Raw genomic sequence first — 15,053 nt, forward strand, 5'->3', positions numbered from 1 at the left:
TTTGTAGGTTTCTGCTTTTTTCTGTTGAATCATTTGCCTGCTGCATCCTTTTGTAGGTGACATGCCATGCCCACACGTGTGCAAACTGGCCTGGTGGAGGGAGCAGAGCAGGTCAGGATCCCTTTCTGGAGTGGGGAGATGCCCCAAGTGCTGCTGTGCCCCAGCAGAAGCTTTCAGAGCGCTCTGGGTGCTGTGCAGGTGTGTGCAGCAATTGGCAAAAACCCTTCCCTGTCTCCTGGGCTGCTCTCCTTCCTCCCCAGCTCCTCTGTGCCCCCAGTGCTGCAGGACTGTCAGGCAGCTGCAGAACCTGGGAGCCAGGCTGAGCACAGGCACTCCCTGGGTAACAGGGAGAGGGATAGCCCCAGGCTAGGAATAGCCAGGTGAGGAACTCTCTGAAGGAACTCTCCTGCCACAGGACTTAGTAGTGATGGCATGCCCTAATACTCTGCAATACTGGGTTAATGAATATGAAATTAATAACTTACTGGAATCAGGGAGCTTAAGTATCATAGTAAGAATTTATTGAAAAGAAGGTAGCAGAGTTTAAGGTGTTCAGTTCTTCCACTTTCAGGCTCTTGTGCGCACATCTGCATGTTTAACTGTGTTTAGCCATATTAACCATTAATATCATGCCTAACTCTGAATAGGTGAGTTTGCCCCATAATTCCAGGGCTTTTTTCTCGGCAGTCTTTTCCTTCTGTAGCAACCTTGTAGAAACAGTTTCTTGGCAAAGAGCAGCCGGGGTTGCTGTAGGTCTGGGCTCTGTGGGGCTGTGCCTTCACACAGTCACAGGAGCCCTGGGAAAGGAAACTGTGGGCATGAGTCAGGCGGGAACGGGTGGAAACGCCAAAGCTCTGGGTGCTGGGAGAACTTGTAACAGTTTTGACTTATCTCTTCTGACTGTATGTTTGCCTTCATCATCCCTGCTTCAGAGGCCCTTCATTGCTGCTTCAAACCACATTAGCCTCCTTGCCCTATTCTCCCAAACACTTTTGCCTGTATCTTTCTTTTTCTGCCTGTTGAGCTGCTTTTGCAATCCTTGCCTGCCTCTCCAGCACCCTACACCAGGCAGAAAGGCAGAACTACTGCTGTGTTTGCTGCCACCACTGCTCACCATGGCCAGGGCTAATCCCCTCCCTGCACTAACTCCTCCTGTGAAGCAGCCAGCGGGCTTGTCATTAGATAGCCCTAAGTTAATCAAGATAAATAATTAATAAACTGAGAGCAATTCTCTTTCCTTCATCTGATTCCTACACAGAATCAAACCATCTTGTTTCCGTACCTGTATGCTGCCAAAAGCTTCTGAACTTTTGATCTAACTTGGCCAAATTGTTATTAATTTGCATAGATTTTGACATATTAAGAATCCCATTGAAGTGGGATTATTATTCCCTACATTCTTCAAGTTGCCCATGTGTTAAAGTACCTTGCCAAATCAGAACATTTTTATTAGCCATCACTATCCTCCAAAAGTAATAATATCTTGATTTCCTTTTCTCATATTCTCCAAAGGCTTTCCTAATCTGTTTTCACAGCTGCAGACTGAGGGCATCTCTGCTCTTTGCTTGGATGTGTCACTAGGGTTGGAGGGTTTGCTTGAAACCAGCACGGCCTCTTGCCCGCAGGGTCTGGCCATGGTTGTGTGCTGGGACCGCTCTCTGCACAGAGCTCCAGTGTGCTCAGACAATGCAAACACAAAGTCACTGCTTCTCTTCCAGTTGTTCATTTCAGTCCCCAGTGTACAGGCCATATTCGGAATTGTTGCCATGCTCAGCATGTGCTTACTGAGTGCCTGGTTTGCCTGCTCACTCCCTGCGACACCTCAGTCCCAGGCCAGGGGCTGCTCGTGAGGAAACACTGGTAGCAGACTTTGCTTTGCTTTGGCAAAATCTTCTGAATTTCCTCCTGGATATAGGGCTCGCCTTTTTCTCTCCCTTAGACCTGTAACTCTGATCTCGACCTAACCCCAAGCAGAGTCCCAGCCCAAGAACTCAGCCACATCCCCAGTTGTGCATTGCCTTGTGTTGAGTCACTTTTGCAGCCCCACTGCCTGCCCGGCTGAGTGCTGCCATCCTTGAGCCCAGCCCTATGGGGGCTTGGCTGAGCTTTGCTGAGTGGCACCTCAGCAGGTGGGCACAGTGCCCCTGCCACCCCTGTCACCCTTGCTGCAGGAGGGGAGCTGTAGGACCTCACCGAGGTGACCTTAGCAAGGATCTGGGGAAGATGGGCACCCCCATCCCAGCTGGCAGACCTGCCCTTGCTGAACACCAAATCTGCATCAGTGAACTCAAACGTGCTTTGTTTCCCATCACTCTTCTTCACTTGTTACCTTCTCCACTCTTGCAGCTCATGGGAGGATTCATTTTGCATTTCTCCCTGTGTGCTGCACACCTGAAAATGCCCATTTTCTCTCAGCCTCTCTACACTCACACCATCCTCCTCCCTGCTAGTGATACAGGTAACCACCTGACTAATCCTTCTCCCTGGTGCCTTGCCCTCCAGGTGAGTTTAATAGCAAAAGGAAATAGAAGTGAGAGCTGTGTGGATGCATCCATCAGGTCCAGCCTCAGGCACCAACTGCAGAAGGGCTCTTTCCTCACTCTGTGTTACCCTGGGGAAACTGATAGGAACGTGATATGTAATATTGGTGTATTTTTAATCAGTAGCATGAACTACCCTCCCTCTCCACATGAATTTATTTCCTTCCTAGGAAGGCTCTGTTGCACTTGTTACTTTCTGTTTTACCGTGATAGTTAGTAAAAGATTTTGTGCCAAATTTATGCTCAGTGAATTATCCCTGAATATTGTGGAGCTACAACAGAACTTAATTTGGCAGTGTGGAGTTGTTGTTGCTCCCAGTGATGTCTTCAGCTGAAAATCGCAGCTTTTGATTGCCTTACTTAGAGAAAAAGCAGGCCCATGTCTCCAGTGTTTGTCCAAAGGAGTGCCAGAGGCGTTGGAAATAGCTGGTGCCAGAGGCACTGCATGGCACAGACTCTGCTGCTGCTGGATGTGAAGAAGTGTGGCAGCAGTCTGTGCCAGAGGCATTTAGGAAATCTACCCCTCGAGGCAAAGGTTTCTGAAAGGTGAGGAGGATTTTAACAAATGCATTAACATCGATGGTGTGTTCAATACCTTTGATTTTCTCTTTAATGTCTTCTGATGGAATAAGTCAGAGGGGATGTGCAGCATCCTCATGATGTTGGGGCCAGAAGGAGCACTTTGAATGAAAGCTTAATAGAAATTCAGTGTGGTGCCATGCTGAGCATAGAATTGGTTGACTGCATAAATCTAAATGTCAATTAACTAGAAAGTTTTACCAAATGGAACTATGATGTTTTAGTTCCATGTTGTCAACACATGAAATGAAGCATATTAATTGATAAGGAGTAAAACTCTGTATGAGTTCTTAAAAACAAAAAATTGAAAATATTCAAAGTGAGACCAAGATACCTCCAGTGTTTTCAAGAAGAGAGAAAAGGTCAGTTATTGATTACTTTGATAGCTGTGCATCATTTGGACATTTATGAGAATTACCTCAAAGCTGAGAAGCAATGAGAAGTTTGTATGGCAGCCCCAAGTCCTGATACACTTGGTAGAGTACTGCTGAATAGCAAAATACAGGTTGGTGAGCAATCTAGAAAGGATGATGTTTTGTTGAGTGGTGTGGATTGTTACTTTGGTTGATTTGATTTTTATCCTGTAAGGAAATTAAAGCTCAAGCACTTCCAAACTTGATTATATTTCTAAAGATCATCTTTGCAAGCCAGCTTTTGCCTAGAAACTCACCCAAAGATGTCAGCCATTGAAACCATTTCATGTGGAAGCATTGCTAAGTAAATTCACTAAATGCCTATTCATCCCAGTAAGATGGAGAGTCACTGGAGCAGCAAATGTGAAAATCTGCACAGCTTACTATACAGAAAGCAGTTTCTGAGTTTGCCAAATTGAGATGCAGAGTCTGACCCTGGGATGTGTTGCAGCTCACATGAAGGAGTAAAGGAGGAGGATCTCAGGGCCCTGTCTGTCAGGATGCTTGATTGACAGATAATTCATTTGGTCTAGATAAAATCAATGTGATTATGAAAATAGTTTACTTGGCTGATAACATTTCCAGGTTGTTGCAGCCTGACCCCAGAAGTTAAACACATTTTGTACAGTTAAACACATTCAGGTTTAAGTTGGTTTTCTGTGGCTTATAATAATGAAATGTTTTCAAAATACAGTAGTATTGACAGCTCTTTTATCTTGAGTCTTTCTGCTACCAACTTCATTACAGACCGTTGCTTAAATGGTGTTGCATCCATAAGGTTGTGGATTCAAATGCAATTCAGGAGATTAAGATCTTTTTAATGGGATTTATTCAGTTTTCCTAAATATGCTGACCTAGATAAATAGAGAACATTTTTGCTCCATTGTTAAAGAAGGAACAGACCACAAAAGCTGTCAAGCGTAAATACATTCTTGGACATGTCAGCTGAAATTTTGAAAATGCTGGTGTCAGATTGCCTGTCATACTAATTGGAATTAACCTTCTAAATTCCTTTGTTCCTGTTGATTATACTGCCTTTTTGACATCAAAATTCTCTTGCATTATGCATTCCAACCTTGGCCTCTTCTCTATTACACAATGAAAACAAAAAAATGCCAATAGATACTGAACCAAATTCCCTAGGAAATATCTAGCAAAGCATGCAAAATGGAACTATCAATGCAGTCATCTTGCAGCTGGATTTTCATACTCAAGTGTTGAGCAATATTACTTCATGCATACTCTGTTACAGTGCTTAAAATACCTGCCAAGGGTTGATAAGAAATTTGTTAAGGTGTAATAAAGCTGTGCTTCCTTCCAAGTATGCTTTTCCGAGCAGAGGGGGTCATTGAAGTTTAGCAGCAGGATGGAAGTTTTTTTTGGAACCACCTTCTTCAGAATCTGAGAATGGTCCCCAAATGAGAACAAGAAATCTATAAATTGCTCTGGGTGCAGTGGTTTTCACAGTGTAATTTGTGCACCTTTTGTTCTTTCTCTCACAGGACAAACGATCAGCTCGTGGCATTCCTGTCCAGATACCGAGACATGAACTTCTTGAAATCACACGGGAGGGACAATGCAAGGTGAGCTGCCCTTTCCTCACCTCATTTTAACCAGAGCACTGAGAATTATTGTATGTTGGCAGTTTTCAGCGTCACCTGAGTGAAGAAGTCCCTAGTCCAGGGAAGAGAAGTGAATGAGGAGGAAACCCTTTTCTGAGGATGGGAGTCAGAGGTCTTTTGTGGGGAGAGAGTCTCTAAGCAGTCTGATGCTGCGTCCTGCTGTGGACTCAGCACAGATTGATGTTTTGTGAGAGAGTGGCAATTGCCCACACACCAGCACTGACCTGGTGGCCCCAGGCACACTGGTGAGCAAGGCCTGGGTTACTGAGCTCTGCAGCACAGCCTGGCATGGGCAGAGCCCCAGGTGTGGGAGCCTGTAGCTGCCTGCAATGCCAGTAAGAGTGAGGATGGTGGCTGGAGCTTATCACAGTCTACTAAAGTTTGGATCAAAATCCTTCTTCATCCACCCTGCACAAGTCTTGGAGAAGGAATTTGCTGTGTTTCCCACCACTCATCAGTAGTATTTAAACTTGCCATCATGGTTTGGGGGAGCAGCAGTGACCAAACATCATCTTCCAAAGGCTTTAACAACTTCTGCAGATGAAAGATGTTTCCCATCTGACTGCAGTGGTCCTGTTTTCCTCTTTATTCATAGTTTTGCTGTTCCTCTTTTTTGCTGGTTTTGTACCATAACAGCAGTCCTGCTGCACTTCCAGCAACTCCCTATGCTGAGCCCCAGTGGCTTTGCATCTAAAAATATTTTTTATTCTGCTTGGGTCACCAGGTCTTCCCTTTATTCTGTAAAATGTCAAGCGTACCCAGAGAATGTGACACACTGAGTCCTGTGTTCAGCACAGCAGGCAGGCAGAATAACTCACAAGTCTCTCTCTTCTCGGCCGTTCTTGCTCTTGTCACCAGATTTATCAATTCTGTCATGTTCCTGTTTAAATTAAGTCCTCACGAGCATTCATCTTGTGCATGCACAAATTCTATAGCAGGTAGTAAAAAATAATCGTGTGAGGAGTCATATTTAAAGCCAAGTCAACAGTTTTCACAGGAGAGTCCCTGGTTTGGGAAATGCAGAGTGTCAGAGTGATTGGCAGACTCAGCTCTAGCTGGCAATAGTGATGGACAGCAGAGTTAGTGTAGAAAAGAGGAGAGAGAGAGCCAGGGAAAAGCAGTTGGTCTCTTGCCTCCTTGCTCCTCTGGTGCTCCTGAGTCTTCTCAAATTCCCTGAGCTGGCTAAGAAAAATAACTAATGGATTATGACACACCAACATCAGGCTGGTTCAAACATGCCAACTTCAACTGGATCAGAACAATTCAAATCAATTAAACACACTAAGCTGATATTAATTTAAAAATGAAATGAGCTAATGTGCCACTTGTCCTTCCATCACAGGAATAGCAAACTCATTTAGTAGTTCAATGGTTCTCTTTGTACAAACAACTAAATACCCTTTTGCTTATCACAACATGTCACTGTGGTTTGTTTGGTTTTTTTTTTTTTTCCTGGATTTCTGTGGATCAGGGAACATGATTTGGGACATGAGTGCAGATTTGCCATCCCTGTCTGCCATGGTTCCCTAATCCCTGAGTCCCATAAGTGCTCCCACTGCTGACCACAGGATGAATGGATCCTTTCACATTACCCCTTGGCATGTCCCCAAATTTTCTGTCAGGGAGGTAGAGTGGCTTCCCTCCTCCTGCACAGCCCAGGCAGCTGTAGACACACTCAAGCCAGCAGCTGCAAACACCTCTGAGTAGTGCTGGTGTTGGATAAAAGTTCATTCCATTGTTTCCAAAAGCTGATCAAAAGGTAGTTCTCCCCTGTTTGTATTGTGGGTGAATTTCCAGCTCTACATCCACCTGTTGAGAGAGAAATATCTAAAGTGAAGATTTCTAGCCTGATATTTCATGTTTAGTGTTTGAGTGACTCAGTCTTGACTAAACTGGTCAGTGTGCCCTCTGCTCTCCCCATCAGACACACAGTTCCCACCTGACTTCCACTGAGTGCCCAGGTGTGGAAGCTGTGCTCACACCAGTGAGGTTTGTCCCTGCAGTCAGAGTGGGGAAGTGCTCTGGGCTGAAATACCTCCTACCAGCTCATGCAGGTGAGGCCCACCTAGGCAGTCACCCCGTGTCCTGCAGCCAGTGTCCCCAGGGAGCACAAGGGTGTGTAGTAGGGCTGCTTTACAATATTCCAATATTCTCCCAGCCTCTTGTGACCTTTGCCTGGGGAATTTCCACATCTAAACTCAGTGACTTGCACATTGTAAGAGCAAGTCATTTTCCCTACTAATTTTTCCAGTTTTTAAAATTTTCCCTTTGCTTTGTCCTGTCAGAGCCCAGGGGAAAAGAAATACCCCATGAAGAGAATGGCATGGCCAAGAGCTTAGTAAGGTCTGGAAGAGAGGCAACAGCCTCGAGGGTTGGCAGCAAAAAGTTTAGAAAAGAAAAAAAAAAAAAGGACAGCTTTTAGAACACAGGCCAGTGTCCATGTTATTGGGCAATAAAAGAAAACTGCCTTTCAATATCCTCTCTCAAAACACACTGGAACAGAATTTTTTGTTTAAAACAACAAACTGAAGCCATAATAAGGGAGAAGACACGGCCTATACTGGCTGCTGCCCCATGTGCAATAATGATTTAGCTGGTCCAAGGTGTTTTTCTCAAAACATAGGAACTAATAATACAGGAGCACAGCATCTAAATGTAATTGAAAGCAATGTATAACCCTTGCTGATACTTTTAATTTTAATTTGTGGATTAATAATGGCACCTAATCAATAAGCTTTTCAAGTGTCTGTCTTGTAAACTGAAAACTCTAATTTTAAGTCATCATAGACTTTGGATCGTACAACAGAGAAAGATTAGAAGTGCCATCTTAAACCTGAAATGCTTGTACAGCTCAATTACAGTGTACTTTGTATTCAAGCCATGTTCACAATCAGTGCTTGTTTTACTGCCAAATAAGGAGAGAAATCAGGCTTCCTTTTATAGAGTTAAGTTTTCTTTTAGTTATGCCAAAGTCATGAAAAAGTGCATCACTCTGATTTTCCTTTAGTAGCGTCAGCAAAGAGAATGGACATGAAAATGGCTCCTTCACTCAGCTGGAGAAGCATTATTTCCTGACGGAGGTGGATGTATGAAGTGAAATTGCACACAGTGGCTGGAGTTGTTACATGGCGCTTAGTGGGCAACACATTTCCTCCTATTTTCAGTGTCTTAGACTATTAAAAGCAAGTGAATAACCTGGTAGTTGTATAAACTATTGCAACTGGAATACGCAGATTTTTTTCTTTTCTGGCAGGAGCAGCACCTGTCGGGTGTATTATAAAACAAAAAGACAGTCAAATGTGACACCTTCAATGACAGGCAGGAAGAGGGGGGTTTGTATAGAAACCTCTCCCCAGCAGTCATTTGGGAAACAGTGTAAACATGCTGAGAAGGCTGGATGCTGTTAGATCTTAGGGGATCTTGATCTCATAGGCAAAATACAAACAGCTAAAGAAAAGACCCTTCAAATTTTGGTATGTGTCCACCTTCTTTTCTTCTGCTGATTTTTTTCTCCTCATTACTGTTGTTCTTTGCAGTTGTGTTGTCCTGTTTCTGGGCTCCAGATAATTTTAGAGGTGTTGATGAACTGTATCAAAGAGCATCACAATCCCATCCCAGCTCTCAGAGGCTGGAGAAACCTTAGCTGCCAAAGGACAGGGGCACATTCCCAAAATCTGCACTGCTGGCACACATCTGCTTCACCCCATTCCAGACGTGCCTTTTTTCCTCAGTGGCACACGCTGTTTGTTGGTGTGCTGTACATGGTGTCAGTGGGGGTTTGGTGGTCAGTCAGCAAAATAGATCTCACAGTAAACACGGCTGGTTATTGCACTGGTGAGTTACCCAAACACCAGGGGAAAGAATGGATTAATCGTCACCGCTGTTGGAAAAGTCTAACCACATGTCCTAGCAGCACTTACACTGCTGCTCATGTAACATATTTGGTGGTTCCTTTGGCACAGATTACCCTCAGCCTCATACTTTTTTTGCTAAATTTTTTAGAACACTTGAGTATTCCAGAGCACATGGACTAAGATCTATTTTTTGCTTGGAAGTAGTTCAGCACAACAGTTGCATGAGAAGTGTAGCGACTGAAATAGCAACATGCATCTTCTCTGCAAAGAGACTGCACTTTAAAAATTTAGACATTACAGCTAACTTTCAAATGTTCCTAGTGCTTTATGCTAAGCATTAGGGGAGCCATAAAGCCTTTACAGCTTCAGCTTGACAATTCACCTCCTTGTAGGGCTTTTATTTCTGCTCAGTTTTGGAAAACAGAGCTCTAAGCTGTCAGTGCAAAGAGAAACAAAAGCAGCCATATGTCTTGACGTGGGACTAAGCAAGATGTTCTTCGTTCTTGGAGTATACAAGCAAGATCATCTGCTGGTTCAGGAAGGTGCTTCAAGTGAGAAGGTTTGAAGTAGTAGCCGTCCTTTATTGGACAAGGGCAGAATTAGGAAGGAGGTGAAAATTGAGATACTGGTAAAATAATCAGGAATCTTATTGCTGCCTAAGAACATTGAGCAGCACACTTCATTTGCAGCCCTGTCATCTGGGTCCTGAGGCATTTTATAAAATGGTTATGACAGGAAATATAATTTTAAGCTGCACAGATGTTGTTGGCCCTGGTGTACCCAAAGGTCAGTGGCCTGATTTGGTAGCTTGAAAAGCTTTATAGGAGGGACTCACACTTGCCCTCAGTCACTAGAAAGGAGGTGAGGAGACGAGAAGCCTTCCAGAGAAGACATTTATTGGAGACAAACAGATGGTAAAATGTCAGGTTTAATATCATTGAGTCTGTCTGTGGCGAGTTCATGCTACATTCTGCATACTATAATTTGCAGTTTTGTTTATTTAATATAAAAAGAAACAGAATCATTTGAGTTGTGGCCTCTCTTATAGTGAGAGGAAGCCATTTCATTTTTGACCTTCTAAAAGATGTTTCAGTATTGCTTAAAAGATACTGTGTAAGTGAAGAGTGGGGTAAAGAAACTCACAGAAGTCTTTTAAAGTCTCTCTTGAGCTTTATGCTCACAAGGATATGCAGGGAATTGTTGACAAAACAAGGCAATTCCTAGTAGAGTCATTACTGCAAAAAATAGACTTCAAGTTTCCTACTACTAAAGAATTTCAGAGGGTTTTTCATTTTGCTCCCTGGCCTGCAACATTAAAATATTGAGAAGCGTTGAGGCTTTTTAAGACTTTCTCTGAGAAAGAGACTTCTCCTTTGAAAGAGAGAAAGTGGAAAGAAAAGTTTTTCAAAACCAGTGGAAGTTAATGTGTAGGAAAAGGTGGAGAAGAAAGAATCATGTGAAATTTCTTATTAAGAGAATGCAAAGATGTGCTACGACTAAAGCATTAAATGGGTATTCTGGGAAGATTGCATATGAAAGAAGCAGAAACAAATTATATAGCATATGAGGTGCCTATTGTAAGCTTGAAAAGTCTAATCATGTCCATATAGAGATGGAATAATGACCAGATAAAATGTTGTATTCATCAGCTTTCAACAGCATCTCATGTGGAATACCCTAAGTGCCATGGCTGCTTGGCTTCCATAAAGATGCCACTGATTGAGAACATAATATTTCAGGGTGAACTTGTGTCTTGAAAGAGATATTCAAATTGCTGTACCATTTTTCCTGCACTGTAAATGATCTAAACTTTCTATTGCCCAGTGTGTGTGGCAGCAGTAGTCTGCCCCAGGTTTAACTGCACTCTGAACATAAAAATGTTTAACATACCTGAAACATGGACTGCCAAGAAATCCTTCCAGTAGAGTTCCTTGTTCACATCACTTGCGGTTCAGCTTCTGCCACAGAAACAAAACATCACAAACTGCATCTCTCAGCTCTGCCTTACTTTTGGTGGCTGTGTCACCTGGGTTTCCTGCTCTGAAGCCCATCCCTGTGCTCCCAGGGGAGCTGTGACCTCCCAGTGCCGGCTGTGCCCTTCCCTGCCCTGCACACCCACCGTGCTCAGCTGCCCCACGGGCTCTGCTGTGGGCCATGCAGAGATACAGGTGACAAACACTGATCACATTTGAAAGTGAGATTTCCTTGTGTTCCTTGGTAACTCCTGAGCGTTTAGCACAGTGAGCAAAACTGCTAAAAGCATTTCAATTTGTGTGCTTGTTTATGGCTTTGGCTTTTGCTCCTGAAATAAGCCAAATCAATAAATAAGACAAATCTTACTAGAGCAAATTCAGTCAAGGGAGAAATTCTTTCTGATATTGTTGATGTTTTTTTCTGCATTGTCATTAAAGTTTTGGGGGATTGTTGAGATAGTAATGTGTTTACTTAATGTGTTTCCCTTATCCTGAGTAAGGGAATTAACTAAAGATAAGAATTCTGCTCTCATAACATTTTTGACCTCATAGCAATTGCATTTAGGATGTCACAGTTAAAGCACATTGAAAAGCAAGTTGCGATTATTCTTTCTCTTGCATCATTTCTGTCTGTACTGAGAGTTATTTTCAAGGCTTTTTGAAACAGCAGGAATTGTTTGTTCTGTGCTTTCCACACGATGCCTGTCATACTGAGTAGAAATCTTCCTCATCTTGACAGACTAAGTAGGTGCTATTTCTGTTTGACACTGTTCCCCTTTTCGAGCTTCACCTCCATTTTGGGAGTGGGGGATCAGCCCTGGAGGTTTTCAGCATGACAGGAAGGTCTCAGGAAACACACTGCAACATCCTAGCCTTAGAAAAACAGATGAATATCTGGTACCATATAGACATTGTGTTTCAATAGCCAATTGTTAATTATTTCAGATGTAAATATTGTTTAACCCTTGGTAGAATAGAGTTATTCATGGAAATGGAGTGAAATCAGGGTCAGCTGGACTCAGCATAGTCAGTAGAGGCCAGGATTTCCACCTTGAGGAGGTAGGGAATGATTCTGCCCTGCACAGGTTTGGAATTCATCAATCTGCTTATTATAAAGAATTTTTCAGTGCCTGGTTTAGGGAGCTGTATGGTAGCCTAGAGATTGCTCACAAATTACTTCTTGCAACTGCTACACTCAAGATTGTCAAATTATTGTTCAGTGCTTTCTAGTTGGTCACCTAAACTGCAAATTACTGTTTTGTGTTTCCCAACTGATTGAACACTGGTAGGTGTTCAGGGTGGCTGTGCAAACACTACTGGCAAGTGACTCTCACATTTCTCATCTGTAAAAATATTCACTTGACTTTTTGCACTGCAATGGACTTTCTTCCTCAAATTTTCATCTAAAGACAATTAAAAGAGGAGCAAATAAAGTCAAAGCGTGCAGAGCTTGCCCACATACACTCAGGGAAACATGGACATGATGCTAGTGGAGCTCCTAGCTCTACAGATTCTTCCTTTGACATTGACATTGGCTTTTGATTTGTGAGGAATTGTTTTGCTGGAGTTTTGTAACTTTTATTCATAGTTCTTATTCTTAAATCCTGAGTAATGATGATGAGATCCTGGGTGGGTGCACCTGGTTAACAGAGAAATGTTAATGGGAGGTTTTGCAGGCGAGAGGTGAGAAACAGGAAACATTCAGGAAGAAACCTTTTCACCTTAAAAAATATATTCTTTCCAGAAAAAAAACCCTTTAGTGATAAAGTTACAGGTAAATAGCATTTAGCAATCTGATAGCCTCTGATACTTTAGGAAGTTTTACTCATTCATAAACTTCAGGAAAAAGAAAACATCAAACTCTCTGACTTACTGTATAAATAGAGCATTTAGGAGCAGGGGTCTCTACAAGTTGCTGTGGTTTGCACTGTCTGTCCCCTGGAGAAAACTATCAAAAAGGAGGATATTTGGTTGTGATATTTTTGCTGATAAAGTAACTGTATGACAGTATTAATTAGCAGTTACAACACATCATAAGAGCTGAGCTGTGTTTATACTCATGTTGTAGGAGTATGTGCTACACAAGTTACAAATGCTTTGTGTGCTATACAGTCCTAGAATCTTGTCTGAAATGCGTTTATAAATATTTAAATAAACTACAAATTAGGAGGAGTTCCCAGAGCTGGATTGCAATCATGAGCTGCCTGGACTGACATCTACACTCGGTGACAGACCACATGCTGCAGGCAGTAGAGTTTTTTTAGCAAAGTATAAGAATAACTCTGGACATTGTGAGGCTGCATCCACACACAGGGCTCAGTGCACCTTTCGTGTGTGTCAGTGTCTGATTGCTGAGCACAGGTGCTGACACACCTTCTTAATATCCTGTGTTTCCTCCTCACTTTTGAGTGTAATCCCAAGCCCTCAAAACTGGAGTCTCTTTTGGAAGAATTAAAATTGATAAGGGGAAGCATAAGATGTCTTAGATTGAGTGTTCTATGAAATAAGGCAAAATGGCATGCTTTTCTTAATCCTAGTCTTTTTTTAATTCTGTTTTCTCCTGGTTGACTCTTTTTCTGTGATTGTTATTTTCCTCCTGTTGTTTTCTTTTGGATTAGGAGAAAGGCCAGTTGTCTTCAGCTGCTGATGGTCTCTGTTGTATTTGCCAACCACACCTTGGTTCGGTAGGATGTCATTGCTCTGGCCAGTGCATTTGCAGCTGGCAGAGGTATGCCAGTCTTACCTGATGTTCAGGGAGACAGGAAGCACCTGAATTTTTCCACATTGGCTAAGATTAAGGAAATGCTATTACTAAGCCTTTTCTTTCCCCCCCCCCACTTTTAATTTTGGAGTTATCTGCAAGCTATTTTGTGAGACCCAAGAGAGAAAGACAAGGGGAAAAACCACCCTTTTTTTGCATTTCATTGCTCTTTATGAAGCTTGGCCTGGCTTCATAAAATTTACTGATTTGGTATTCCCTTGAGCATAACCAGAAACTAATGAAATACAGCATGAGACTAGAAACAAATCAGTAGGGTCATGCTTTTGCCCTCCATCTTCCTATCTTTCTTTTCAGAGGTGGCTGCAATCATTCTTGGATGGCTAGTCAAGAATCTTTATGAACTCTTTGTAATGTCCAAGAGTTTTTCATTTCTTGGAAAGGTCTATATGGCATACAAATACCCCTTTCCCTTTCCCTCAGGCAGCATTCAGTATGCTTAGAGTAAGTTCTTGCCTGCCTGAGTACCAAAATTGCTATTGCTGGAGTAGCTGGGAGCATCAGTCATCCTAGAGGAGAGCCTGGGGGGACAAAAGGGAGCCTCATCCGCCTTTTCCACTTTGGTTGCTGTTCAGCTCTGTGTGCCAGCAGCCTCTCCTATTTAACTTCCAGCAGATCTGAAATACACTTGGTCCCCTTGGCTGCCAAGGAACATAAATGAGCAGCAAGCCATGGCCCAGTGGAGAGCTGTGTCTTCACAGCCCCTGGGACAAATCACTGCTTCTTAGGCCACAGAAATGATTTGCTTTGCTAATGCCTTATTCCATTGAGGTGTTGTGACTGTGTGAAGAGGCTCAGTAAGGGTGATCCTTCTGAAAAACACCTGCTCTCTGTTCAGCTGTTATGTATCTGTGTGATGTTTCTAGGAGTGTTTCAAGAAGCAAAAGGGTCATTTCTTGGGAGATCTCTAAAGGCATTGCAGCTCTTTAGTTGCCCTGCTGCCTTGCTGGAGGATAAGTGATTGGAAAGTACATTTGTTTTCTTCTAGTAACACAGTTGTATAATATTTGGGGGCTGAGGTTTGTTATGAAAACAGTTGTACTTCCAGGAATTGGCTTATTTCACTCCATATCCTGAGATTTGCTTTTCCAAACCATTAGCTAAAAAAAAACCAAAAACCATAGAACTGTGCACATATAGAAATAATAGAGCCTGTCAACTCTTTGGAAAACATGAAGCTGTGAGTCAGGATTTGCTGGGACCTTCTCATCTGGAGCATGGTCATGCTCCTCTGCTGCCAAGTTCAGACAAAAAGGCTGAAGCTGTTATAGTACCAGGGAGCTGGGAGCTGGC

At 42.9% G+C, this 15,053-nt stretch overlaps 1 protein-coding gene across 5 annotated transcripts in view; it reads left to right on the top strand.

Moving 5' to 3' along the window:
- Positions 1 to 15,053, top strand: part of XYLT1 (xylosyltransferase 1) — a 179,360-nt gene that overhangs the window by 132,715 nt on the left and 31,592 nt on the right. For all 5 annotated transcript variants that reach the window (XM_038151854.1, XM_038151853.1, XM_038151855.1 and 2 more), the window contains one exon: positions 5,035 to 5,115. In XM_038151854.1, coding sequence (XP_038007782.1) covers positions 5,035 to 5,115 — 81 coding nt within the window. The remainder of the gene's footprint in view (positions 1 to 5,034; positions 5,116 to 15,053) is intronic.

Source organism: Motacilla alba, chromosome 14, assembly GCF_015832195.1.
Source record: "Motacilla alba alba isolate MOTALB_02 chromosome 14, Motacilla_alba_V1.0_pri, whole genome shotgun sequence".
NCBI classification, from domain to species: domain Eukaryota; kingdom Metazoa; phylum Chordata; class Aves; order Passeriformes; family Motacillidae; genus Motacilla; species Motacilla alba.